General features: G+C 60.6%; 6 protein-coding genes across 6 annotated transcripts; all 6 read right to left on the bottom strand.

Moving 5' to 3' along the window:
- Window positions 1-3,067: 3,067 nt before the first annotated feature.
- On the bottom strand, window positions 3,068-8,278 carry LMJF_28_2380 (subtilisin-like serine peptidase; the record flags this gene model as incomplete). Its single annotated transcript, XM_001684469.1, has 1 exon — window positions 3,068-8,278. One exon carries the CDS (start codon window positions 8,276-8,278, stop codon window positions 3,068-3,070), a length of 5,211 nt encoding a protein of 1,736 aa, XP_001684521.1.
- A 1,914-nt stretch (window positions 8,279-10,192) lies between these two features.
- Window positions 10,193-11,617, bottom strand: SHMT-L (serine hydroxymethyltransferase (SHMT-L); the record flags this gene model as incomplete). Its single annotated transcript, XM_001684468.1, has 1 exon — window positions 10,193-11,617. One exon carries the CDS (start codon window positions 11,615-11,617, stop codon window positions 10,193-10,195), a length of 1,425 nt encoding a protein of 474 aa, XP_001684520.1.
- Window positions 11,618-14,022: 2,405 nt separating this feature from the next.
- Window positions 14,023-14,757, bottom strand: LMJF_28_2360 (conserved hypothetical protein; the record flags this gene model as incomplete). The annotated part of the gene is made up of 1 exon (XM_001684467.1): window positions 14,023-14,757. The coding sequence occupies one exon, from the start codon at window positions 14,755-14,757 to the stop codon at window positions 14,023-14,025; it is 735 nt and encodes a 244-aa protein (XP_001684519.1).
- A 1,234-nt stretch (window positions 14,758-15,991) lies between these two features.
- Window positions 15,992-16,849, bottom strand: LMJF_28_2350 (conserved hypothetical protein; the record flags this gene model as incomplete). Its single annotated transcript, XM_001684466.1, has 1 exon — window positions 15,992-16,849. One exon carries the CDS (start codon window positions 16,847-16,849, stop codon window positions 15,992-15,994), a length of 858 nt encoding a protein of 285 aa, XP_001684518.1.
- An 835-nt stretch (window positions 16,850-17,684) lies between these two features.
- LMJF_28_2330 (conserved hypothetical protein) lies at window positions 17,685-20,354 on the bottom strand (the record flags this gene model as incomplete). The annotated part of the gene is made up of 1 exon (XM_001684465.1): window positions 17,685-20,354. One exon carries the CDS (start codon window positions 20,352-20,354, stop codon window positions 17,685-17,687), a length of 2,670 nt encoding a protein of 889 aa, XP_001684517.1.
- A 653-nt stretch (window positions 20,355-21,007) lies between these two features.
- On the bottom strand, window positions 21,008-23,722 carry LMJF_28_2320 (conserved hypothetical protein; the record flags this gene model as incomplete). The annotated part of the gene is made up of 1 exon (XM_001684464.1): window positions 21,008-23,722. The coding sequence occupies one exon, from the start codon at window positions 23,720-23,722 to the stop codon at window positions 21,008-21,010; it is 2,715 nt and encodes a 904-aa protein (XP_001684516.1).
- Window positions 23,723-25,922: the final 2,200 nt, after the last annotated feature.

The following is a 25,922-nucleotide window of genomic DNA, read 5'->3' as shown; positions in this document are numbered from 1 at the left end:
GATGGCCTCATCCCCCCTGGCTCCCTCTCACTGCGGCAAGCAAAAGTGAGTCGCGGTCTCCACGTCGAGTGTGCGGGGTGTAGGTGTGTGTGTAGAAGGTCTGCACAGTTCCTCTTGTACTCCTCCTCGATGGGTACGTGCATACGCTTATATTGGTCTATGGCGATCTATAGATGTCTGATGGGGTGCTAGGCAGCGGCTTGTGTCACCACCAGTCTGCGAAACAAGCGCGTGTGCGCGTCTGTATGTGAAAGACGTCGGCGTCGGCGTGTCCACCTACCCCGCGCGGGCGCGGGCGATGGCTGAATAGAAAGGGGGGGGGGGTCCGCTGTGGTGGCTGAGCAAGTTGACCACCCATGTGAGCGGGAGGGGGAGAAAGGCAGAGAGAGAGGAAGCCTCAGGCGCCAGCGCTGTGGGGTCGGTGATGTACCCTTTCGTTTTTCTTTGGTTTACTTCCCTTCATTGAGAAACAAAGTGTGTGTGTGCGTGCGTGCGTGCGCGGTGGGGGCGGAGGCGGCGCGGAGAAGCACCCAGAGGCCAAGGGAGACAACGACAAGAAGAGAGGGTGGTGTTGCATGTACTGGCTGGATCACACTGAAGCCGGCCCGTGATGAAACCGAGAAGAGGAAGAAGCAGCGCGAAACAGTTTCGCTTCGCCGAACCCGAAGTCACGCTCCAAAGGCGCGCGCCTGCAGGCCAATTGCTTGTCCACGCTCGAAGCGAAATGAAGTGCTGCTTGACGACATTTGCGTGTCTGCGGCTCACAGGCAAGCCCACGCTGTGCACGCCCCCCTCCCCTACAGAGAAAGGCACGCGCTCGACACGGCAACTCGTGACCAGGGTGCAGCGACCCACAATGCAGGCCACGGTGCACCAATACCCCCCCCCTCACCTGCGCATGTACGTGTCTCGCTTCGGAGGTCTTCAGGTGAACCTCTGCGCTCGGGCAAGTCCGTCGAGCCGCAGCGCTGCCGTCTCCCTTTCGTGGCTCCATTCACCCTTCTGCTTATTCACGTTGCGCAGTGGCGAGGCGGTGCCCAAGAAGTGAGCCGGACGAGATCCGTGCACGCAGAGTAACGAACGAAGAGGCCTCAAGCCGCCCTCCCTACCAACGCCCCGCACGCCTTGAAGGCGCTCGTGCGTCTGCCTGCGTGGAGCGAGGAAAAAGCAACGCGGAAGGGAGCGTTCGACACAGCCCATTTCTTGTTCGTTCAGCGCCAGCATCTCTCCGTCATTACAGCATCAGCTGAACGCCACACTCTGCCCCGCCGGTCACACATACACACACGCCCATCCGCGCGGCGCGAGGCGGCCGTCGGCAACAGGTACGGCAATGCACCGACTCGGTGACCTGCCCAAGGACCCTGCCTCAAACTCCACCCACCCCTGCGCTTCGCAGGTCGCCTCGCAGCCAGCCGCATCATGTCGGCCGCCACCTGGTGCATCTCCACGAGTGCCGCAGGCTCCCCGCAACACCAGTGGGCCGTGCGAGGGTCGGGTGTGGGATGCGTTCGAGTCACGCTGCCTAGTCGCATGGATGGCGCAAGCGTGTGCACCGTCGCAGGTCGCTCCGAGGCAGCACCACCCAAGGCCTCACCGCCGGCATCGGCAGCGATACATCGCACTCACCTCCCCAAGCCTCATGCGCGTGGCCCTGCCGCGACGAGAAGTGGGGTCCGGCAATCGGCAGGGCTGGAGGAGGGAGGGGCTGCCTGGCTTCCGCCGCCCCCTCCTCCACAACACATGCAGAGAGAGAGTAGAGGGTGGGGGGCGTACGCGGACACTCGGATATCGCAGCACGGATGGAGAGTCACATGCAAGAAGCGGATAAAGAAAAAGACGCGGGATGGGCCGCAGGTCTCGCCAAGTCAAGAAGTAAGAAGGCGAGCCCGAGCACATACCAAGATACGACGCACAGTGTTTCGCACGGCGAAATGATGCAAGAGCCGCCACCTCATCTTCCACCCCCCCCCCTCCCGCGCGCACGCATTCACCCAATTCGCGCCCACTGCCGGCCGCTGGAGAGAAGAAACGCGATGCTCAAAAGCAGGAGGGAGGGGAGGGAAAGGGGGTGGCAGCACGTGGTGACACGACACCGCGCACACTCTCCAAGCCTGAGCAACTACAGAGACCAAAGAAGACACAATGGAGGGGGAGGAGGCCACAACAGGGAATGAGGATTAGAAATACGAGATGGAGGCGGCCGCACACACGCAGAGGAGGAGGAGGATGAGGGGAAGGGGAAGGGGGGCGCCAGCGGCCAGCACACAGTATAAGAGAGCACGAAGAGTCACCACATACACAGGCGTGAACACGGAGGTGACCGCCGAAACAAGAAGGATGCACACACGCACACAACATCAAGGGGAAGAAAAGACACACACTCACACACGCACACACACGGATATGCACATACGTATACATGTCTGTGACGCACACACCAGTGGGCACCTGCGCATACTTATCCCACGTGCACCGCGGAGGCAGGCGCGCCATCACGAAAAGAAGAAAAACGAATTCAGTACGAAAAAGCTAAGCATCAAAGCAGCCAAAAACACGCGCGCGTGCAGACTAAGGTTGACGCACACACAGACATCAGCACAGATGCGCCGCGATAGGGACGGTGCTCGACAGCAGACCCACACCTGGCTGTAAAGTCAGAAGGCGTGCGCAGGCGAAGCCGATGCAGTGGAAGGAGCGGTGAGGAGGTTCGGCAAAGGATGGCATAGTAAAGGCAGCGAGTGAGGGTGGATGTGCTGCTAATACGCGCACCCGCGCACACAACAATGCAATCACCCACTCCGTTGAGGTTGGCGAGGTGGCGGTGGCGGTGGCGGCGCGACAACGCGAGGGCACGCCGACAAGGACGACGCCGTGGTAGCGAAACCGAGAGGCGCAGGTGCTGAACATCAGCAAGAGGCAAAACGCCACCGACGGCGCTTGGCCAACATGCGCGACAGAAGAAGGCCCCGGCCAAGGAGTCGTGCTGGAGCATCTCTGTCACTGTTCTCTTTCGCCGCCGCCGCCTCCGACTTCGTGACACCTACAATCCGCCGTATCGCGGACCTCAGCGCGTCAGGATCATGTTGCCGTGCGGCCCGAGCACTCCATGCACGCCGTACATGACCAGCACCGCAAGCGCGGCAAGCGCAGCACAAACAATGCAGATTGCGGCTGAGAGCGTCCAGTGCTGGTACACGCTCATCGGCCCTAGAGCGGCAACAGCGCCAGTGAAGAGCACACCGGCAAGCAGCACCAGCAGGTGCAGTGTGATGCTCACCTGCCCCGCGCGCCGTAATGGCACCAGGCTCGACACACCGAACATAGTCGACACAACGATCACGCACACGACAGATGTGCACACAGCAGGGGCAGACCGCAGCAGCGCACCCTGCACAGCAGTCCGCCGCGTCACGTCGCGCGCAAACAGGTGTGACGTCGTCGTCTGCAGGTAGTCGAAGTACCCGCTGCAGAAGTGCACCACGTACTCCACGCTTATCGGTACAGTGCAGCTGATGCACACCTGAAGCACAGCGTCCACATCCCAGTCGAAGACCGCGCACACCGTCAGCGACCCGAAGCACACGATCGCAGCCACTATCGTCGCCGCCACCGCTGTCGTCAGGCTCACGTAGTACGTGAGTAGGAGCACGAACGTCACCGCCAGACCGATGCCGACCGCGAACCACAGGCTCTGCAGCGCGCCAACCCTCGCCACTGCCGGCTGGAACAGGGTCGACGTGTAGTACACGGTGATACCACTTGCTTGAGCAAGTGACTGGAAGGGGGCGATGATGTCCCGAGATATCCAGTAGTACGCCGCCACCACCCGCGAAGGTGAGCTCTGGTTGGTGGCGAGTGTGCTCTCTACGCGGTACAGTATCTGCTGCAGCATCAGTGGTTCGCCGTTGTAGCTGAGCGTGAAGACCGCCTCGCTCAGCCGGCCGTTCTCCTTGGCGTAGTTGTAGAAGTCTTGGAGAGATGTCAGCTCATAGCTCGCGTCGTTAGCGAGGTAGTCCTCCAGCACCGTCCGCATCTGCGAGCCAGCGCTGTCCAACCGCCGAATGTTGGCAGCGATGGAAGCCACCACCTTGCACCAGGCCGCATTGTTGAGGATCCGAGGCACCTTCGTGAGGTCAAACAGATATTCCACGTACATCGGCATCGCCGCCGTCGCGCCACTGCATGTGCTGTTGCCGCCGCACACGCCACACGCGTCGTATGTCGCGCCGCTGCCAGGAACGCCATCGCAGCCCCGACACAAGCCATCACCGCCGCACACGCCGCAGCTATCGATGCTCACGACGGAGCTCAGCGATGTGTACGCCAATCTGTTGCAGCCCAACACGATCCCGTCGTCCAGGCATGTCGCGCCAGCCGGTGCAGGGCAAGACCCGCAGGTCGGGCCAGACCAGACCTTTGGGTACCGGCAAGTGCAGCTGAGCGCCGTGACGTCGCTCACTTGCCGCGCCATGCCGCAGTACGGCGCGACGTTGCCATCCATATACCACCAGCAATCCGACATGGCCATGCACGACTCCTTAGACGCCGCCTTGCACGCGCCGACGGGTACCATCTGTGTCGGTGAGCAGGCGCGGCACATCGTCTCCGACTGTACGTCAGCCTCACTGCACGCATTGGGGATGCATGCCCGCACATTCCAAAGCGCATAGTCCGGCGTCGACACGTCAGGGCACGTGCCGCGCAGCGTACAGTTCGCCGCGCACGTCTCGCACCGCGGCCCCGTAAAGGCGCCCACGCACTCGCACTTCCCCGTCACGGCGTTGCACATTCCACCGTTGATGCAGTCGCACAGCTGGCACGTCCTGCCGCGCCAGTGCCCCAAGCAGCCGCACATTTCGGACCCAGTCGGTGAGTCCGCAGCAGACAGCAGCACGCCGCGTCCGCTGCACACGCTCGACACGTTGCAGAACGCCCCCGTCCACCCGCTCGAGCACGTACACGTCGCCGTCGCAGGGTCGAACGTTCCGTGACTATGGCAGTCCACCGATGGCTGCGAGCAGTCATACCCGCGCGTCCCCGCTGGGCACGACCGGCATCGCCCACTGCTCGCGTCGCAGTCGCATGCCGCAGAGTTCATCGCCGCGTTGCACTCCAGTGCGCACCCGGGGTTCAATGCAGCAGGCAGCAGCCATGCCTCGCACTCGTTGCACGCGGCTCCCGTGAAGCCCGCACTGCAGACGCACGTCCCTGTGTACTGGTCGCACTTGCCGTTTCTCCCGCACGTGCTAGCATCGCACGTCACGCTGCATGACCCCCCACCGGCGCTGCCCTTGCCCAGAGCCCACTCGCAGTACTGGCAGTCGCGCGTTAAAGGGCATGTGCACGGCGCCGCAGCAGACGATCCAGCAACAGCACACCCGCCGCAGTCATTCAGTGCGGCTGCTCCGTGCGCAGTTCCAGCGCAGTCCACGCACGCGTCCGTTCCGTTGCACGCGCCGCAGCTATCCGCGTACAGGTTCATCTGCACACCATAATCCACCGAGCATGCCGCGATGTCTGTGATTGTTGCCTGACGGTAGTCCTGCGGCGATCGGTAGTACGGGCCACAGAACGTGCAGCTGCCACGCTGGCCAAAGGTGTCGTCCATCGCTGCAAACGTGTCTGCGATACTGCGTTGATCCACCAACAGCGTGTTGGGCAGTCCGGCCACAGCAATGCGACAGCCCAGCATGCACACCACAATGAATAGCACCACCAGTAGCGCGAGCAGCGCGTAGCGCACATAGTAGATCGCCGGCAGGTAGTACTGCAGCAGGAAGAGCTCGAACAGCGAGTAGACATCGCGCTTCACTTTGCGTGCCATCAGCCTCCGCACCCGCTGCTCAGGCGTCTCGTCCGCGACACGGCCAAACAGCCCGCAGCACCACAAACGGGGCAAATCCGCGCGGTGCGCCAAGCGGTAGCGCAGCTTCCCAAGGCCCATTCCAGATGGGCCTCCAGTCGCGCGCGGCGAAGCCCAACCACCACCACCACCACCACCAGCAGCGCCGCCTTTGTGCGCGCCACGACGGGCACTCGCGCACGCGTCCACCACCATTGTCGGGTCCTGTGCGCGCACCGCATTTCGGACCGCAAACGGCACTAGCTCAGCGCTGCGGTTGTTTGAGGTCGTCTCCACGCCAAGCCGCGTGCCCAGCTCGCGCCACCAATCAGCAAACGCACTCACCTCAGCAGAGCTGGTGCCTTGATTCCTCAGACTGTACGCCCGCGGCGGGATAACCTCACCGTCACTCGCGCGTGCGTGTAGCCCCAGGGCATCACACATGCCACTCCAGCATTCCTCGCTGCGCTCAACGTACACCGCAGGGATGTGGACCAGGTCCGATGGAAGCACCATGCGCGGGTTGTAGTACAACGGCAGCCTGTAGGGGCCCACACCAGTCTCCTCCGCAAGCGGGTTCGCGTCGCCGATCTCCAGGAAATCCTGTAACGAGAAGGACGGCAGCCCCATGCCGTCGCGCATGTCGACGCTCTTCACAACGCGGTCCTTCGCCTTCTGAGCCTTGTGTAGAGCTCCAACGACGTCGCGCCGCGCAGCGCGAACCTTGTCGCGCCCCTCACGCACCTGCTGCCGCAGGAAGTCCAGCGGGCCACCGTATCTCTTTCTGTTGATCCCGAAGTCCTCGCCGATGCGCTGGCGGACCAGGTCCTCCTCCATCCGGTACGCACGCTCGCCGTCGGCTATGTTGTCCTGCACGACCTCCAGCACACGCACAAGGTGTCCAGACCGCCGGCACCCGAGCAGCGCATCCTTCAGCACGTCGCTCTGCTTCTGCAGGTTGCGCCGCTGGTTCGAGACGTACAAATGGTGCACCACAATCAGCGCAGGGGTGGGCAGCGCGATGCAGTACATGTTCCACAGCAGCGCGATGATCATGAACACGCTGAACTGCTCCACACAGAGGAACAGGGACGTCGTGTTGACCGCGAAGATGATTATCGCCAGCGCGTCTGCAATCCACACGCCAACGGAGATGCGCCGCATCGTGAAGCACAGCCGCTGCACCACGCTTAGGTTGTTCTGTCGTCCCTTCGTCGCCATGATCCCGCTGAACACAAACATGTCGTAGAAGCTCAGTGTCCCGTGCATACAGAATGTCATCACCCAGATGATCGCGGAGTACGTCGTCAGCGGCAGCGTCCGGTAGATGAGCGCGTACAGCCCAACGGCAGCCATGTACGCAAACACAGCCTCTGCAGCCGTGTACAGCCCGACAATGAACGTCCGGCAGTGCCACCAGCTTAGCAAGAAGCAGATCACTGCAGCAACGCCCACCTTGTACCCCTCCCGCTCCCCAGCGATCTCCATCAGGATGTCCTGTGATGACCCACCGCCGAGGTGGAACTCCACGAACGGCAGCGAAACAGCTTGCCCGCTGTTAACGAAGTTCATCGCACGAGGCAGGAACCGCTTCACACGCTTCCGGTACAAAGCCTTTGACTCCGACCACGACGACGCAAACGTATACTGCGAGCGCAGCTGCAGCGCCCTCTGGTTCAGGGTCGAGAAGTTGTTGTCGAAGAACCACCCGTAGCTCGGGTTCGCAAAGAGGCGCTGCATGTAGTCTAGCTGGAACACAGTCCCGCTGCCGTTCATGAACCACTCCAGTCCGTTCCAGGATGGATAGATATACTGCGTCACGCTGGATACAGGCGTGCACGTGGGATAGATGCTGTTGATTTGGCCATTGCGCAGGTCATTCGTGAAGCACACGCCCTCGTAACCGTCCAGCTCCGTGACGTACTGCTCCGCTGCGCGGTAGATCTCAAAGAGGTCCGGGTTCAGCAGATTGGCGTGTGCATCACGCGTTTCGGGGGACCAGCCCACCTTCTTTGCGTACTCCATGAGGTCTTGGAGGTTGATAACGGCGCGCAGCTCCAGCGTGTCCTGCACAGACGTCCGCGGGTGAGATAAGTCGACGCTGTCCGACAGCCAGTGTGCACCAGAGAGAAAGAAAGCCCAGTCGTTCAGCACGCTGTTCACCCTCAACGCGTCCCGCCGCACGCCGATGGTGGAACGGATCTGGTAGTCGTCCAGCGAGTAGGAGAGCCCTGACTGAAGCTTCGCACCACCAATCACAAAGAAAACAAAAGGCAGGACGAGGGTCAGCAGCATTGGGGCGGGGTATTGGACGATGAAGCGACCCAGCGCGTGGGTCGGATATCGCTTTCCTTCCACCCCGACATCCTCCGAGGCGTTGACCGGGGCCGTGTCGGTCGTGTAGACCTTCTGCATCGATGAGAAGATGCGCATCTCGAAGGAGGGGGAGGGACCGTGTGAAAAGGACGGGAGTGCCTACCGAGGTCGCCAAATAAGCAGCAGCGCCCACTCACAGACAGACACACACAGATACACGAGAACAAAAAGTAGTGCGGGAAGGTGTGCGTGTGTGTGCGTGCGTGTGCGTCCCGCCCGCGTTATGCCGACGGTTTGGTATCCGTGTGTGCCTTTCTTCTTCGCTTCACCGTTTCGGTGCTGCCGCCGCGTTTCTTCTTCGATTGAAGCGGGAAAACGGGGAACGCATGCGCGATCATACAGACGGAGAGACGAGAGAGGGAGAGATGTGTAGGTGTGCATAAGCTTGAGTTTCTACTCATGCACCGACGCAAGCACGAACACGCACACCAAAACTGCTGCCATGGGTTGATTTGTGGCTCGAAGGCTCTCGCTTGCAATTCTGCGTGTCCGTGTGGTGATGGGAGGGGTGTGGGTAGAGGAGGAGGGAGGGGGTCTCTGATGGAAGCTACTGATCGCTTCTTTTTCGCTTGACACCCTCTGTGTGCGTGCCTGCTGGCCCGCGCCGACACCACCACCAACACCCCTCCCCCAGTCTCGTCCTACGCGATCACTCGATCATTGCGCATGGCAAGATGGCGGTTTGTTCAATCATTTACCCCTTCGTTTACCGCACGCACACGCACACATGGATGAAAAGAGTGCGGTTGACGAATTGCGGGAGCGTAAATAACACGACGTCCCACCGGCACGACCGCCTCGATGCAGTGCGAGTAGTCCGGCAAGAGACACACACGCCCCCGGCACACGCGAGCGCGCGCGTACACCCGTCATGAGGCAGTGTTCAAAAACACAAGGAAAAACGAAACCGCAAGACAAGAGAAGAAAGGGACGGCGCAGAGTTTGTGAGTATTTGTAGGCGTCGAAAGGGTCCCGGCTCTTATGAGAAGCACAGAACCGCTCCGCCCACCGGCAAGCAGCTGCCTCCCCCCGTTGACCATGCCCTGGTCGACACGCACTGGAGGCAGGACGCAGCGGCACACGCGACTGTAGACCACACACGCAGACGACTACACATACGCACGCCCACAGCACGAGAAACCATACGTCTGTCCATGTCCGTGGGCATGACCGTGGGTGTGCGTGTGTGTGTGTGCCGTTGCCTGCAGGAGGAGGGGGGGAGGAGGAGGAGGAGGAGGGAGGAGGAGAGGTGATACACACGAAAGCGATGAAAGCACTAATTGTTGGGGCTGAGCGCACCAGACGGCGGGGCGCAAACAACAAAGTGGCGCCAATGCTGCCGTGCTCGGTCGAGCGGATGAGAGAGGAAGGGGCAGAAGGGACGGGTGGAAGGGTGAGGGGGTCAGCGCCGGCGCATCAGCAGGCACCCTCGTGTTTTACTCCCCAGCCCTGTCCCCTCCCCCGCAGCACCCAGACGCGGCCCCGTACACGTACAACGGACGCACACGGACGCCTCGAAATGGAAGAGGTATTCGGAAGAAGCAGTGCGGGACGTCATAGAAAGGCACATTGGCAGGAAAACAGGGGTGGGGAGGGGAGCGCAACACTCTCGCCCGAAACGCCCCCCACACACGCGCACGCCCCCACCCCTCCCTCCCTCCCTCCCTCCCTCCTCCTCCTCCCCTTCGCTTTCCGTGCACTGCCGTCTCTGCCGGCCGTTGGGCGCTCGACTCCCTGAAGCTGAACTCTACACTGTAGCTCGGGTCGAGGGCGAGCCTTGGCCCTACTGACCGCGCTTCCCGCCACACACAGAAGGAACGCACAGTCACACAAAGCCTCTGTCGCGCAGCACACGCATGCAGCACCTCCCCCCTCACGCCCACACCTGCAGCTGCGCCTTATTACTGGAGTCTCTTCGCACATCTTCCTTCCCTCTGGCAGCTCGGTCGCCGCCTCCGTGCTCGAGGCGAGCTACTGAATGGGATAGGCGCTCTCCAGGCCGGGGTACGGGAACTGACGCGCATACGCCTTCACCTCCTCGGCCATCTCCTGCAACGCCTTCGAGGTCTCGGCGGCCTTCACGAAGTCGACGAGCTTCGTAGAGCCGGCGGACTTCTGCACCTCCTTGGAGAGCTGCACCGAGCGAATGAGGAGCTGGCCGACCCGCCTGAAGTCCTCCTCCTGGAGGCCGCGGGTGGTGAGGGCTGGTGTGCCAAGACGTATGCCGTACGGCGCCTGGGCGCTTCTGTCGCCAAAGATAGTGTTCTTGTTCACCGTGATGTTGACCATGTCGAGCAGCTTCTCCAGCTTGGAGCCTGTGAGGCCGTGCGGGCGGAGGTTCCACAGAAGCAGGTGGTTGTCGGTGCCGCCGCTGACGAGCGTCTCCCCACCCTCCGTGAGGACGGCGGCCAGGGCCCTGGCGTTCGCCTTCACTTGCTTTATGTAGGTGCGCCACTCCGGCGATGCCACTTCCTTCAGCTGTGTGGCGATGCCGGCGATCTGGTGGAGGTGTGGACCACCCTGTAGCGCGGGGAAGACGGCGTTGTTGATGGAATCCTCCACGCACACGTTCTCCTTGCCCTGCTTTATCGACTTCTTGAAGAAGATCATGCCAGACCGAGGCCCGCGCAGCGTCTTGTGGGTGGTGGTGGTCACGACATCGGCGTACTCAAACGGGTCGTTGTGCTCCCGGGCGGCAACCAGGCCAGAAAAGTGGGACATGTCCACCATGAAGTAGGCACCAACGCTGTCGCAGATTTCGCGGTAGCGCTTGTAGTCCCAGTCGCGCGGGTAGGCGGAGCCGCCGGCAATGATGAGCCGTGGCTTGTAGATATCCGCCAAGTACGCTAGCTGATCGTAGTCGACGAGGCCCTTCGGCGTGATGGAGTACGGGAGGCTTTCGAAGAAGATCGAGGAGGCCGAGAGGCGCTTCGTTGCGGTGTAGAAGCCGTGCGTGAGGTGGCCGCCCGCCTGCAGTGAGAGGCCCATCATGCGGTCATGCGGGCGCAACAGGGCGGTGTAGACGGCCAGGTTGGCAGGTGAGCCGCTGTACGGCTGCACGCTGACGCCCCATAAGGCAGCATCCAAGCAAAATGCTGCGCGTGCGCGCCGCACGCACAGGTTCTCGAGCTCGTCAACGACCTCCGTGCCGCCGTAGTAGCGGTTCCCAGGCAGACCCTCTGCGTACTTGTTCGTGAGGACAGACCCGAGGCAGTCAAGCACCGCGCGGGAGGTAAAGTTCTCCGACGCAATCAGCTCTAGCCCTTCTATCTGCCGGCGCATCTCTCTCTGAATAAGCTGGTGCACCTCAGGATCATGGTCTCTGAGAGATATGTTGCCGGGCAGAGATGGACTTCGGTGACGGTGCGTGGAGGCGGGGGCCGCCCGCAGGATCATCGAGGCACGGCAGATCATGCTATCGCCCGCTGCGCAACCTTTTCGAAGGGAAAGTCCAGCTCGTCAGAAACCCGGAGGCAGACAGGAAGACACAGATCGTGAAGCACGGAAGGCTGGTGAGAGGATGGCGTACAGGTTGGACGGAGGAACGAGAACGAGGGAAAGAAGCGGTGCGCTTAACGCTCTCTGTCACACGCGCTGTCAGGCACTCGTGAAATAGCGGGAGGAGGAAGAGGAGGAGGAGAAGGCACACCGAACAAGAAGGGTTTAGGTGCATATAACGATAGATGTATTCTGCAAAACGCGATAGCAGTAAGTTTGGCCTCCTCCCCCTGTGTGGTTTGGCGGAGTGTACACAAGACACCCAGTCGATGGCAATGAGAAAGAGAGACAGGGCAGAGACAACGCGACGCCAAGAAATGCTAGGATGGAGAATAAAGAGAGCAAGAGAGAGCGCGAGAGTGAGGAAGAGAGGGAAGGGAGAGAACGGTGGCCGGACTAAGCACCACGGAGATGAAATAAATAACAAGAAAGAACGAGAGCGGCACGCACACAGACGCACACCAAGTCGACCAGCACAGATGTGAAAGAGGAAGAAAGAAGCACGCAAAAAAGAAAACCGCAAGCAAGTATGACAGGGGCCCTCGCATCGATGCACCCGCGAAGCGCTCACACACACACACACACACGCGGCGCTACACGAGGAGTGAGCGGGAGGGACTAAAGACGCAAAAGCCGATTTTGGAGTCAAGACAATCACCAGGCACGCACGCGCACAAGCAAAACACCATACCTTTTCTTTATACCCCTGTGTATGTGTGCCTGGTTGTGTGGGCGGGTGTGGGTGTACAGTGTACCGTTCAGACACACATTAGCCCGCACGGACTCCCGAGTTGCGTGGAAAAGATCTCGGTGGGCAATTCGGTGGTAGCGCCCTCGGTAATGACGATGGCGTTTTAAAGATGGAGAGAGAGAGAGATGCGGTTTTTTTTTTGTTCTTCAAGACACACGGAGACACGGATGCAGTGCCAGCGGTGGAAGCGGTGGCGCAAGAATGAAGTAACCGGAAGAAAAGGGGGAAAGGGGGAAAGGGGAAAGAGAGAAGGGAGAGGAAAATAACGTTGAGGATAAGAGTCGCCAAAAAAAAAACGACTCTCGTGGGGAGATGACTGCGTTTTGGGGGGTTGTTTTAGGTACGTCTGTGTGTGTGTGTGTGTGTGTGTGTGTGTGTGTTTGAGAGAGCTGTTGTCGAGCACGACTGCGTAGCGGCGCACATGTCGCCGTGAAAATGGTAGGAGCAGTTTTGGAAAAAAAGGGGTGAGGGCAGCGAGGGTAGCAAAGCGGAGAGGCGTGGAGAGAAGAGAGACCGTCACCGGCGCTTGGCATGATGTCGGTAGCGGTGGTGGCTCGTGCGACGTTGTTCACAACGTTTTCCCTTATTTTTTGATGGACGGGGTGAGGAGGGCGGCAGAGGAGAACCCTGCTGGTGGTAGGTGTGAGATGGCGCGCACGGTTCATATTCAGCGAGGGTTGTTGCAGTAGTCCTGCGAGGGGAGAGGAGCAGGAATCACTGCATAACCAAGAGAGAAGACGCACCTGCACGTTACTCAAGCAACAGCAAAGAGAATGTCATGCTCCCTCCCCCACTCCCCACGCCACACGCTGTACACAGCGAGGAGGAGGGGGCCGGTTGCCAGTTTCATGCGCTCTTGTGGGGCTGGAACGAGTCGCGAAACTAGAGCACAATACATACAGGCCGTGCTTGCGCCCCCTCTCTGTGCTCTTTCGTTTTCTTTTCCCCCCACTCGCTGGCAGCGGGCCCAAGCGATCAACTCGCCCGCTTCGTGCGGCGTCACCCCTGCACCCACTATGCATCCGTACCCCCCCCTACACACACACACACACACCGTGCCATCGTGTTCGTGTCGTCATAGCGCGGTGTGTTTTTTTTGTGTTACGAATCACAACGCCCAAACACCACCGACATCCGTTGGCCACGCACAGTCACAACCATGACCACTACAACCAAGGGAGAGAGGAAGAAAGGGGGGGGGGCAAAACGGGAATGCGGTTGGTGGGGTACGCCTCCAGGTGTTGTGGCTGCTTCATCGCCTGTGTTCAATGACCCCCCCCCCCTGCCACGGTGCGCATCCACTCCACACCTCTGCCTTGCAGGCAGTGCCCCCTATTTTCTTCTGCCCCATCCCCTTTTCCCACGTCACCACCACAAACAACACACCAGCCTCCTGAACTCGCGTAGCGCTGCTCCTCGCTGCCGAGAGGCCCGAGAAGATGACGAGAGAAAGAGGAGTGGGGTGAAGCAAGTCATAACGGCTTGCGCAGGGAGGCGAGGAGGGATGAGAGCATAAGAACGACATGAAAGGTGCACGCGCAAGCCCTCAGAACTACTCTGCCAGAAACGCCTTGATGTTGATTGTCTTGATGGGCAGGTCCTTGGCCGACTGCAGTGTTCCCTGGTTGTGCATCGACTTGATGCGGTTCACAAGGACCTTCCTGTTCGACCAGAAGGTGTCCTGCACCTTCTTGAAGTGCAGATAGCGCGCCTCCTCCTCCGACTCCTTCATTCGCCTCGACATGCCCACAAGGGAGCGGTTGACGTTGATCCAGCGGCTGCGGTAGTCACGGATGGCCTTCGTCTCCTCAAAGTCGGTGTACATGTGTGGCTCGTCGTAGTTGGTGCGCGGCCGCTGCCGCTCGCCAAACTGCCATTCGACCCCCGCGAGTTGGCATTGATAGCGGACAGAGTGCAGAGTCCAGTAGTTCGTGTACCACCGCCCTACCACCCCCTCCGACTGCGCCCGGATGCGCTGCGGCGGACGGGGCACATCGCATGTCTCAAACCCTTCCGGCACCATCTCGAGCGCCTCCTTCAGCGCCGCAGCGGAGTAGCGCTGGCGCATGACAGGGCGGCTCCCTTTGGTGAAGGCGCCCCACCTTGCCTTTTCCAGCCACGATTTTTCGTTGTAGGTGGAGCGGTAGACGGGCTTGCCGCGGCCGTTCCACCACTTGGCGTTTTGAATGTTCAACATTTCCGGCACGTATTTGACCGGCGTCGTCTCCGGCGCGATGCCGACGCCCGGTGTGGCCGCGAGTCGCGCGCTGCTGCCGCGGAACGCCATGATGCAGGGCGGATGTGCTTGCTAAGTGAAGATGCGTGACGAAAAAGCCGGCAACCGTTCAACCGCCTTCCGCTTGCAACACCCAACAAGACGGAAAGAGCACGAGGTAGGTGGGGAGAAGTGCCGGTGTTGGGAGATGCGGAGAAGGGAAGCACGTGCCTGTGTTTCGAGGGAGGGTGAGCACGTTAAGAGCGCAGCAGTCCAGTCGCTAAGCCGAGGTGCGGCCCTTTTCGTAAACACCCTCGTCTTTGCTGCTCCTCCGCCTTGTCGGTGTGGAGTCAGGAATGAATGTGTTGGGGGGATGGAGGAGGTGGCCCCTTCCTGGACCTCGTTGCCTCTTCACACGCCAGCGTTCGTTTTTCTGCGTTCCTCCTGCTGCAACGAAGAGGGATGACGCTCACTGCGCCAGGCACGCATACCGACAGACAGCACGGCAGAAAGAGAGAGAGAGAGAGACGGAGATGGATAAAGGGTGCGGATAGATAGGGCGGAAGCGCTGCACAGACGCGCTGCACGCCAGGAACCACAAAGAGGGGAGAAGACGGAAGGTTGGGGTAGTTGTGCCCCGCTGCGACAATGACCTGAGCGTGCATGAAATAAATCCGGGGGAGGAGGGGAGGCGCGCAGTGTCCACGAAGAAAGTCAGAGCACCAGGGCGTAGGTGATGTAGAGCAAGACGGTGAAGGCGGATGGAGGGGGGAGGCTGCTCATGTGAGGCCGCACGCATGGAGTCGTCCCCCGCCGCTCCTCTCCTCTCCAGTGATACGACCACCACCACCCGCCCCACTCGCCGTACATCCGTCTACGGCCCTTCGCTCCAGCGCGCTCTCTCCTCTCTGCTTTCCTCAGCCGACTCCTTTACGTCCCCTCCCTCTCAGGCTATTTCACGGTCATTCCGGTACTGCCCGCCTCACCGTCACCTCCCCCCGCATACGTCAGCTCCTGTCATCCTTTCCTCGAGTCGGCTCATGTCGTCTTTACACGCACGCACGCACCGCTCACGTATCCATAAAGTAAAATGTATACATTCACATGTCGGCGAGTCACAGAGAAAAGAGAGCCTAGGACACAGAGGAAGAGGAGCAGCGGGGGAGGGAGGGGGGGGGGGCACAGAAAGAAAAGTGCGGTGCGCTGCAGCACAAAGCCGTCGGGCGCGGGAAAGCCAGCAACATGTACAGTTTCGCGAAGTATGGTCTCCTTTCGAGCGCTGGAGCCGAAAGACAGGCACGCGCTCCTATTTGGACGTCCCTGCAGCCGCGATCTTACTTGCAGTGGAGAGGGGCTTGGTGTCGCTTGCCTGCGACTTCCTCACCACCACAGTGCGCCTAAACCACGGTCTTGCCGACGCACCCTTCTTCGAGCCTGCTGCTGCCGCCGCCGATTTTGAGGTGGCCGCACCACTACCGCTGCTGCCACTGCTGCTACTAGTAACGAAATTAGCGGGGTGCTGCATGTGCGCGTTGTAGTCGCCGTACGCTATCAGCTCGTTGCCCTTCCACTTAAACTCGGCATCACCGCGCATGTGGTTGGTCTCTGGGGATGGCGACCACCAGAACTTGTCGGCGTACAGGTGGTGCTTGTGGTACTTGCAGTCCATCAAGGACGGCTTTCGAATCTCGTCCAGCAAGATGTAGCGTACGCCCCACTCCTCCAGCACCCCGATCGTCTCTTCCTTGGGCATGTTTTTGAAGTGGCGCTTGAAGTTAGGGTCACTCAGCAGGTTTGTCGTGCACAGGGAGTTGTCCCACGTCATGCGGGTGTAGTTGCCAATGGAGTCGTACTGTGAGCCCGCCATTTTCACGGCGCGAACGTCGACCATGCTATTGTTGCGTGATCGGTGCTTAAACTGAATACGATTGTGGTGGGTTTCGATGATGTAGCGGGTACCACGACGCACGCCGCCCTGTGCGTTAAACAAGTGCACACGATCATTGAAGCCCTGGAAGTTGCTGCCAAGGTAGCGCACCTTCTTCTTGCGCTCCTTCAGGATTAGCATCGTCAGCTCCATGCGGTCAGGCGTCATCCTGTTTAGCACGCGCGGCGCATACGCGTTCTGGAAGACGACCAAGGCAGGTACAGTGAAGCGGAGCATTGCTAGCTACGCGCCGTCGGGTACGTATATCTGGATATATATATATATATATATATTTGTGCGTGTGTATGTGTGAGTCGCGCTTGGCCCATAGAAGCAGAGGAAACGGCGGAAGGCAGGGGAAGGGCACTCGGCTACACGAATTGCCGGCGGTGATGGAGAAGCTACTAGCTGCTACACTACTACTACTGATGGACTAGATAAAAGGGCGGAGCGTGTGTGTGTGTGTGTGTGTGTGTGTGTGTGTGTGGAAGGAGTGGGAGGGGGAAGAAGCAGAGCAGTCGGCGCAAAGAAAAACACTATATCCCCTGCGCGTGTGCTCAACGTACACGGCACCAACAACACAAGAACAAGGAGGCGAGGAGACAGAGACAGAGGGAGGGAGGAGGGGCGGAGTCAGACAAATCACCGAGTGGATGGGTCATAGAAGGAAAGGAGGACAACACGCGCGCATAACACCACGGTCGAGAAACTTTGTGCGCATGTTGTCGCTTGTTGCACCTAACGCGCGCATGGCGGGGGTAACGGCATGTAGCGGTTGCGCCTTGGTCATTAGTCACCAACGCCAGCACCGCTACGGGTCAGCCGCAACCCACCCACCCATCTACCAGCATACTTTCTCCCCTCTCGCCCGTGCTCAAGGCGCAACGTCCGAAAAGCAGAAATGCATATTATCGAAACATAGCGCTCGACACTGATGACGCACGTGCACACACACACACACGCACACGCACACATACACACACAGCGACAGACGTACGGAGAAGCGCAAGTCACTTGTGGTGCATCACTTTTTTTCTCGCTCTTCTTGTTTAGTGCTGCCGCTTGAGGGCCATCAGCGTCGGTAGTTGCTGTTCGTGAAGCGAAAGAAGAGTTTGTACCTGCCGTACTGATCGAAGCTGATGCGCACCCCGCCGCGGCGGGTGTCCCACTGCTTCTTGCGGATGCGGTACGCCACATCGGCGTACGGTGGACCGACACTGAAGACGAGGAGGCAGTACTGGTCGTTGGGCCCCTCGGGTGTGTCCTCGATGCGGAATATGTGCCGCATGTCGCGTTTCGTGTTCGCGAGAGCTGGGTAAAATAAAGTGAACTCGTACCACATCTCCGTCCGCGGCGGCGGGTTAGTGCGACTGTCGTAGTGGGTGCGGTTGTACTGCGTCCACGTGAATCCCGTCTTGACTTTGCAGAAGCGATGCGGCTTCATCAGCGGCTCCGCCTCGCCGCCACGTGCAGAGGAGCCGCCGTGGTGCGAGCGGGAGCGCGAGTAATTCGACGACGACCCCGCCGCGGCGCCGGGGCGGTCGGGGTGAGAAAGGTAGTAGTCCATCACTTCGCCCTTGTACACCTCCTCGTCCTCATCGATCGTATCGTGCTGTTGATGCAAGAGCTTCTCGTAGTAGGCATCGTCCGGCACGTAGGCAGCCGGCAGCCCGGCCTCTGGCTGCCCAGGAATACCCAGGGCTGCGGACATCAAGTCTGCCTTGTACTGCTGCTGCTGCCCCTGCTGGATCAGCTGCTCGTGAAGGTTGCGCTGCTGCACGGTGAGCTCGGGTGGGGTGATGGCGGAACCCCGGTCAAAGCGGTGGAGGCGATCACGCGCCACCATCACGCCAAGCCGCGCGTACACCATCTTGTAAAAGTTTGAGTTGAGCCCTCGGAGGCGCTGCATGGCCTCGGCGCTGATCTGTGGCGCGGCCGCTGACAACGGCGACGAGATCAAAGCTGGACCAGAAGCAGTGCCAGTAGGTGACGAAGACGACGCCGTGGGGGCTTCGGGGCAGCGAGAGAGCGCCAGCACGTCGGCAAGCAGGGCAGAAGCCTTGTACAGCTGCTGCAGCTGACGCGGGCCCGCCGGTGCCTCCGTCTGCTCAGCGCCCTCGTCGTCCGTACCGCCCTCACCGACCACCTGTGCCGCCATCTCCTCGTCACTGTCCCACATCGGCTCTTGCTTGATGGTCTCCTCCTTTTCGACCTTCGCTGCCGCTGCGTTGGCCGACGAGGATAGCGACGCGCCCTCCACCGGGGTGGTCCTGCCGCCGTAGCTTCCGCCTTCCCGCGACGCCTCGCCACCGCCGCCACGGGTCGCAGCGTACAGAAGAAGCAGCAGCTCCCGCTCGTACCGTGGCGGCATTGCGAAGACGTGCAGGCGAGCGCTGTGCAGCGACAAGGAGTTCAGAAACGCCTGTACACGGACCCAAAACTCGCAAGCTTGACACAACGTGGTGGCGAGAGCAAAGTCCTCGACGTCCTGGTGTGGGCTTGCCGGTCTGCCGTCATCGTCTGCCCTATGGTCCTCGCCCTCTTCGTTGCTGAGGCGAGAGTATCCATCATCGCGGTCACGCGAGCGCGAGTGGTCGTAGTAGCCACCGCCGCAGCTGTCGGCGTCGTCATAGTCGTCATCATCACGATCGCCGCGAGTGGCCGTCGCGTCGGCGATCCAGGCACCAAGGGCACCGCGGGCCTCGACAAACTCTGAAACTTCCTTCACCGTCACCTGAATGTCCTCGGCGGTGTGCTCTGCGACGAGACTTTCGCACAGCGCCGGAAGAGAGCTGCCATCGCGGCTGAACAGCTGCGGCACCAGCACCCGCTCGATGCTGGACGTCACGACCTCCTGCGCAAGCCGCACGAAATGATTCGCCGCGGCCACCTTGCTACAGTCCAAATAGTGCATGCAGAACCGAATGACAAGCACGTCCATCGGCTTCACACTGCGCGCCACGGCTGCGGCGGCAGACGAGGAGAGAGCGGTCAGCTGGCTTTCCCAGCCGCGCTGCTGTCGCTGCAAGCGCACCCGCTCCATCGCACGCGAGGCTGTCTGCCGCAGCAGCCCACCCAACGCTTCACACGCTTCCTCCTCATCTGTGCGCCGCCGCTTTCCACTAGGTCGATCCCAGTCCATGGCGGTGTGCCCAACCTGGACCTTGACCCTCAGCCTTGCAATGTTTTCGCGGGTATCGGTCGTCTTTGTTCCACTGGTGTGTCTGTGCGTCTGTGTGTGTGTGTGTGTCTGTGTCTGTGTGTGTGTGTGACGACCTATTTGTGCGTATATATATATATATATATGCATATACGTATCCCTGTAGCTACGGTGCTGTGCGTGTGCGTCGTCAGGCAGGCGAGTGGGTCGATGGAGGAGGTTCGACGCACAGACGTAAGTCGAGGGAGGCCGGAAGAAAGTCAGCGGGAGCGCAAGAGGGAAGGAGAGGGAGTAGGCGGAGAAACGCGGCAGGTGAAACGCAAGGAAGCAACCAAAGGGCAACGAGCAAGCAAGCCGTCTTGGTGATGGTGGTGAAGAGAGACGGATATGGGGTGCCTCTTGTGGGAGAGGCAGAAGGGGGAGTTGGGAGGCGTTCGACAACAGCACGCCCACACACGCTGCGCATGTTTCTTCATCGATCCCCTCACTCCAACTCCTGCCCTGCCCTCCTTCATGGACGATGGACGTCATCGAGGACACGCAAACACGTCTGAGTCTTTGGCGAGGAGAGATCCCTTTCATCCATCTTGGCGTACGCGTCAGCCGACCATAGTATCGAGATAGCGTCTCGCCCCCTCCTCGCTCCACTCCCCCGCCCGCACGTCCTTTCCCCTCCCCTGTGTGGTCGCCGCACGTCACACAGGCGCAGCAACGTCGATAGCAGGAAACAGCCGGCGAGTTCGCGACGTGCGAAGATGGGCGACTCGGAGCGGGAGAAGGTGTGGGAGGGAGGGAAGGAGGGAGGGGGCTGAAGACAACACGCAAGGAAAGAGGTGGAGAACACAAGAGGCGCAACCGAACCACGTAAAGAGAAGGGCAGTCGATAACCCCCTCGCCCTCGGCATCATCGCTGAGGCGGGAAGTGGCGAGGGAGAACAAACGGGTTAACTGCAAAACGAAGCAACAAGAACACCACGATACCGATCCGCCTCCTCCATCGCCACGCGACACACACACACACACACACACACACACACACACACACACACACGAAGGCGTGCAGCGATAGAGCCGAGAGGAGGGGAGGGGGCCGGAGACCGCTGCGCCACCGATCTGATGATCGCTGGTGCGACAGACAGGAAAGCGAGAGGCGGCAGCGATATGATTGCCACGGTGAGAGGTGTGCTAAAGCAGCGCCGATGCGGATAGCAACGATGTGCGGGAGGCGGACGAGGCTAGATTTCCCAGGGAAGCAAGAGTTCGTCAGTAGATTTGTTGGCTGCCAGTGATCCTGCGGCTACCGGCCTACTGGTAGAGTGAGCCGTCAGCGCTGTCACGCCATCGCGGTCGTTGTCGGCAGTGTCTTCTTGCAAGAAAGGCTCTGAACTAATCGAGGAAGCAGTGATGACGCTATCTTCGAACTGGGCGGGAGCTGAGAACAGGTGCTGCCCATCGAGTCCCGCCGCACGTTTGCCTTGGAGTGGTGGCGTGGAGGGGTCAGCACCGCTGCCACCCTCGCGATATCGATTCTGTCCGTGCAACTCCGAGGAGCCACCCACCTCCACAGCCACGTAGTCTTCCCCCCAGAATGCGCCGCTGTTGGATGGTGGCGCATCCGATGTGCCAGCGTCGTCGCTCCCCTTGCGACCGTGGGGCCGCGCCTTGGGATTGCGCAGCGCTGAGGTCGATACGCCAGTGCAGTCTGTTATGAAGGCTGCGGGCTCGCCTGCTGAGCCCACCGTCGCCACTCGCGTGGGCAGATGCACTCCAGGAATCTGTTTCGGCGGCGGCGGGGCAGCCAAAACGCCCGTAAGCGGCGCTGGCGTCACACTCGGCACCGAGGAGCCTCTCAGCCCCTCGCTCCGCGGCGCCGAGTCTTCGAGGGAGACGCTGCCTGGCGAGGCCGCGCCGCGTTTGCCAGAGCTGGACCCAAAGCAATCCGCTGAACTGTTTCTCGGATAACGGCACGCTGCGTCGCTTTCGTCAGGTGTGACGTGCGAACGCCACGCCGATTCCGGCAGCAGCTCCGACCCCTCCCCCTCATCCGCGTCCGCGCTAAGCCTTGAGAGAGACGAAGGTCGCTGCCGCTGCTGCTGTTCCTTCTGCTGTTGCTCCAAGTATGCCCGCCTTGCCGCGGCGGCCCCGGGAGAGAGAGCGGTGCCTTCGGCGAGGGGCCAACCGACGCTGGTGTCAGGCATCTCCTTGCTAGTAGCGGTGAGTGCGAGCAAGGGCGGTGGCAGCGAGCCGCCGTTGCGCTCCGCCATCGATGCGGGCCTGTACAGGCCCTCCTCTCGCGCTCCTTTGCCCCGCCCTGCGACTGCTGTTACCTGTGCACCTGGTGGTATACTAGCGCGCCTACCAGAATCATGGTCATGGGCCACAGGTGCTGCCTCGGCAGAACCACCGGGTTCCACCAACAATGCACCAGCCAACGCATGGCGGTGCGGGGGCTTGATCGTCTTCATGAAGTCGTGCCGCTGCTGCAGCAGCGGCGTAGAGTGGGTCTGCGATGAAGCCGACGCGTCACGAACCGCAGCACCATTCTCGCCCGTGCAGCATCCCTGCTCGGCGCCGCGGGCGCGCGGCTTGGCAACACGACTCGCCAGAATGCGACGGCGGAGCTGCCGCGGGGCGCGGGCGTCGCCGGAGTCGGGGCACTGTCTTATTGCACTGTCTTGCGGCGTTTGTCGGCGCGCCAGATACGGGCGTCGCACCGCTGTGGGGGGAGGAATGGTGGGCGGGCTGACCCTGATGAAGTGGCTAACATGCAACTGCCCACGCGCCGGTCTATCCGCTCGGCTGCCGCCCCGCCGCTGCCAGTGACTGGATGCCGCGGTGAACGGCGAGAGCGCCTGTGCAGCCAGGTCGGCGCGTTGCATGTCATCGAGGCGGTCTTGCAGTGCCTCGAAGAGAGCGGACCGGCCGTCGCCGTGCCGCCTTGCTGGCGGCACCTTAATGGGGGACGACGCCAGCGATGATGTTGACGGGGTTCGTGGCATCGCATGCGGGGAGCTCTCAGTAACAGGCAACGCATGCACGCCACCGTAGTACTGGAGCAAGCGCTGTGCCTCGTACTGGCGGATCGCAGCGAGAACGACGCGGTGCGCCTGTGCTGCCGGGAGCTGCACCAGCAGCCGCACCATTGCTTCGCAATGCTGGTGCTGAGAAGGAGAGAGCTGCACAGGCCAGCTGCTCTCGTCTATCGGCGGCATGAGAGGAATCAGCGAGGTCGACGTGTCGTGAATGACGCTCGCTTGCTCCATAGACAACGGTGACGCTGAGGGTTGATGATGCAAGCGCGCGTGGATACCGGCATCACGATCGTGCGCAGGGGGGCGGCTAGTACAGCGAAAGGGCAGCGGGGGAGATGAGGCCTCTGCGTTCCCACCAGCCGGTGTTGCAGGTGCGGAAATGCCACCGCCGCTCGACGTGGATGACTGCCGGCGCACTGGTGTGGCAGTTGCTTCAAAGTCGTGGAGAAAAGACTGAGAACGCAGCTGCCCTCGCTTCTGGCGCTGCTGTGAGTAGTACTGAAACACAACCGCGTCTGCGGCGCCGCTTCCATTCGCGGCGCAAGATCGGCCTGCAGATGCTCCTGCCGTGACCGCCCGCCGTGGAGGTGGTGGCGGCCGCCGGGCGCCGGGGCTGCAGGTTACGTCGTGGTCGCGCAGGCCGACGTCTCGGCCTCCGCCGTTCGCGTAAATATGCAGCCGTCTGTGCGGCAACTGATAGGAGCACCCACTTGACACTGCACCGCAGGTCAAAGGAAGGTTGTACGAGTCGCGAAAAAGACTCGCCTGCGTCGGAAAGTACGCCGCTGACGACGAGCATGCCGACGCCCTGCGGCGAGGTGGCGCATGACGCGCATTTGAGGGTACAGGTGCACCGGCGCACCTCACCTCATCGGGCGCCGACGAATGTGGTCGCCGTTGCAGAGACACGCGGCTCATTCGCTCTAACAATAATAAAAACAACGCGCTACAGGCCGAGAAAAAAGAGAAGCGAGAATGCGTGTCCGCTCGCTGTTGTTGGTTTCACTCCGCTCTCGCGCTGTGTGTGTGCGTGTGGGTGGGTGGGTGGGTGTACCTGTGTGTGTGTGTGTGGGGGGGGGGGGGGGGCGTCCTTTACTCTCTGTCCCTCTCTCTCACCCCACCAACAGCCACCTCGAGAAGACACACCACTGCTCGTTGCGTTTCCGTGTGTTGCAGTTGTTCGACCCTCTGGCTGAGTTGTGTATACGGACGAGTGCTGAGCGCTTGGCCCTGGCCATGCGCCTCGCACTTGTCTCAGTGAATCCGGTATAATGACCAAAATGAAGAGCAAGAACAACAAAAAGATTTCTATATATAAGAAAGTGGACGGGGTGGGGTATGGGACAGAGCAGTACAAGACACCGGCACACACACAGTGAGAGCCGGTGTGGTACCGGAGGAGAGACGAGTGTTGTGTGTGTGTGTGTGTGGGGGGGGGGGGGGGGGGGGCAGAGCCAAACGCCGAAAACGACAGCGAAAGGCGGGAGAGAGCTGGCAAAAGGCCAACTAAAAACCGCACGGAGTACGTGCAACTGGTGCAAGGACACACACACACAGAGGCACACAGAGACAGCAACAACAGCTGCAACACAGGTGAGAATGGGCTGTGAACACCTCCACCCCTTCCCCAAGCAAGACAGGCAAGAAGTACGGCGGAGGCGTTTCGATGGACCCGTGTATATGTGTGTATGTGTGAACGTGTGTGTTTGCGTTTAGAGTAGGGTGGGGCCGGTACAAGGAGGTGCAGAGAAGGGGAGAGAGGCAAGAGCAATGAAAAGAAGCAGGTGATACAAGGGGAAGGGGCGAAATATGAAAAGTGTAAAGTAAGTGTGTATGTGTGCTTGTGTATGTGTGCGTGTACGTCTCTTTGGGAGCCGGCGTGCAGGCGAAATCTCACAAGCACGAGAGAGGCTTGGGGCACATTCAACTGAGGAGAGAGAGTAAGAGAGCCAGTCGCACGCGTACACGCACTCACACGGGGGGTGCGCTTGCTTCTCTGTGTGTGTGTGTGTGTCTTTCTCTGGGGAGGGGAGGGGCGTAGGTGACGAAGCTTTCCGGGGCGGAGGCACGTGGCCGGATGAGACGACGTGTGAGGATGTGCGCTCTACCAGAAGTGCAACAATGGTGACGACAATGAGTGGCACAGCACCAGGCAACGCAAACGATTGTGGGCACAACACAGCAACCGTCAGAGACCCCGTTGGCAGAGCTGTCAAAGGGCGGAGGGGTATAATCGGTGTGTGTGGCGGACTTCTCGTGTGACTGTGTGCGTATGCCGCTGCGTCTGTGTGTAGCGTGCCTCGGTAAACAACAATGACACAAATCCGAAGGCGCAGGAGGGGAGGACGGGCAGATGGGAGGGCAGCAGATGCATCGGCTGCGCACAATCCTTTTAGCGAAGCGGTACTTCCCCACGTCCACAATCAAAGGCAGAGGGCTGGAAAGAGGAGGGAGAGGGAGGGGGGTGAGGTTCGGGCAAATTCAGATCGACATGTCGGTGTGCGTGTGGCATCGTGATAGCGTGCGGACAGAGAGGAGTAAGGGAAGAGAAGGAGAAGAGGGCAAGGTGAAGAAATGAAGAAGAGCACAGAGGAAATAGCGAAGATACAAGCGTGACAAGGCGGAGCCATCGGCTGCCCGCCTCGCATACAACCGACACATAACACACGCGTGTGCGCCCTTATAGTGCGATGAACCACACACAAGGGAAAAGGGAAGACGAGGGTTGATGCGTGACGATGGGGAGAAGCGATTGGGAACAACGCAAAACACAGAATAGGGGTAGCGCAGTCCCGGGCCCCTCCTCTCAGCTTTCGTCCAACGCTACTGCTCGTACCTGCGTCTCTCCTCCTCGTCCACCCCCCTTCCCCCATTGTCATCATGGTATATCCCTCCGCTAACGGGGTGCCATCGACGGCGATTGCCGCCAACGCGACTCACACGCCACTAGACACCTCTTGTGCACACCTCGACCATGCATGTGCCCGCATTAAGCTGCTCTTGTGTTGCTGTTCGTCTTTGTGTTGGTTTGGGGCATTGGTTTTCTTGCGTTTTTTTCGCGCGGGTGCATGTGTATGTGCGTCTGTGGACATGGTGCTTGAGCGCATGGAGGGAAGAG

This window comes from Leishmania major, chromosome 28, assembly GCF_000002725.2.
Source record: "Leishmania major strain Friedlin complete genome, chromosome 28".
Taxonomy (NCBI): domain Eukaryota; phylum Euglenozoa; class Kinetoplastea; order Trypanosomatida; family Trypanosomatidae; genus Leishmania; species Leishmania major.
Note: the sequence above shows the minus strand (reverse complement) of the source record. Positions and strands in the feature narration are given on the sequence as shown.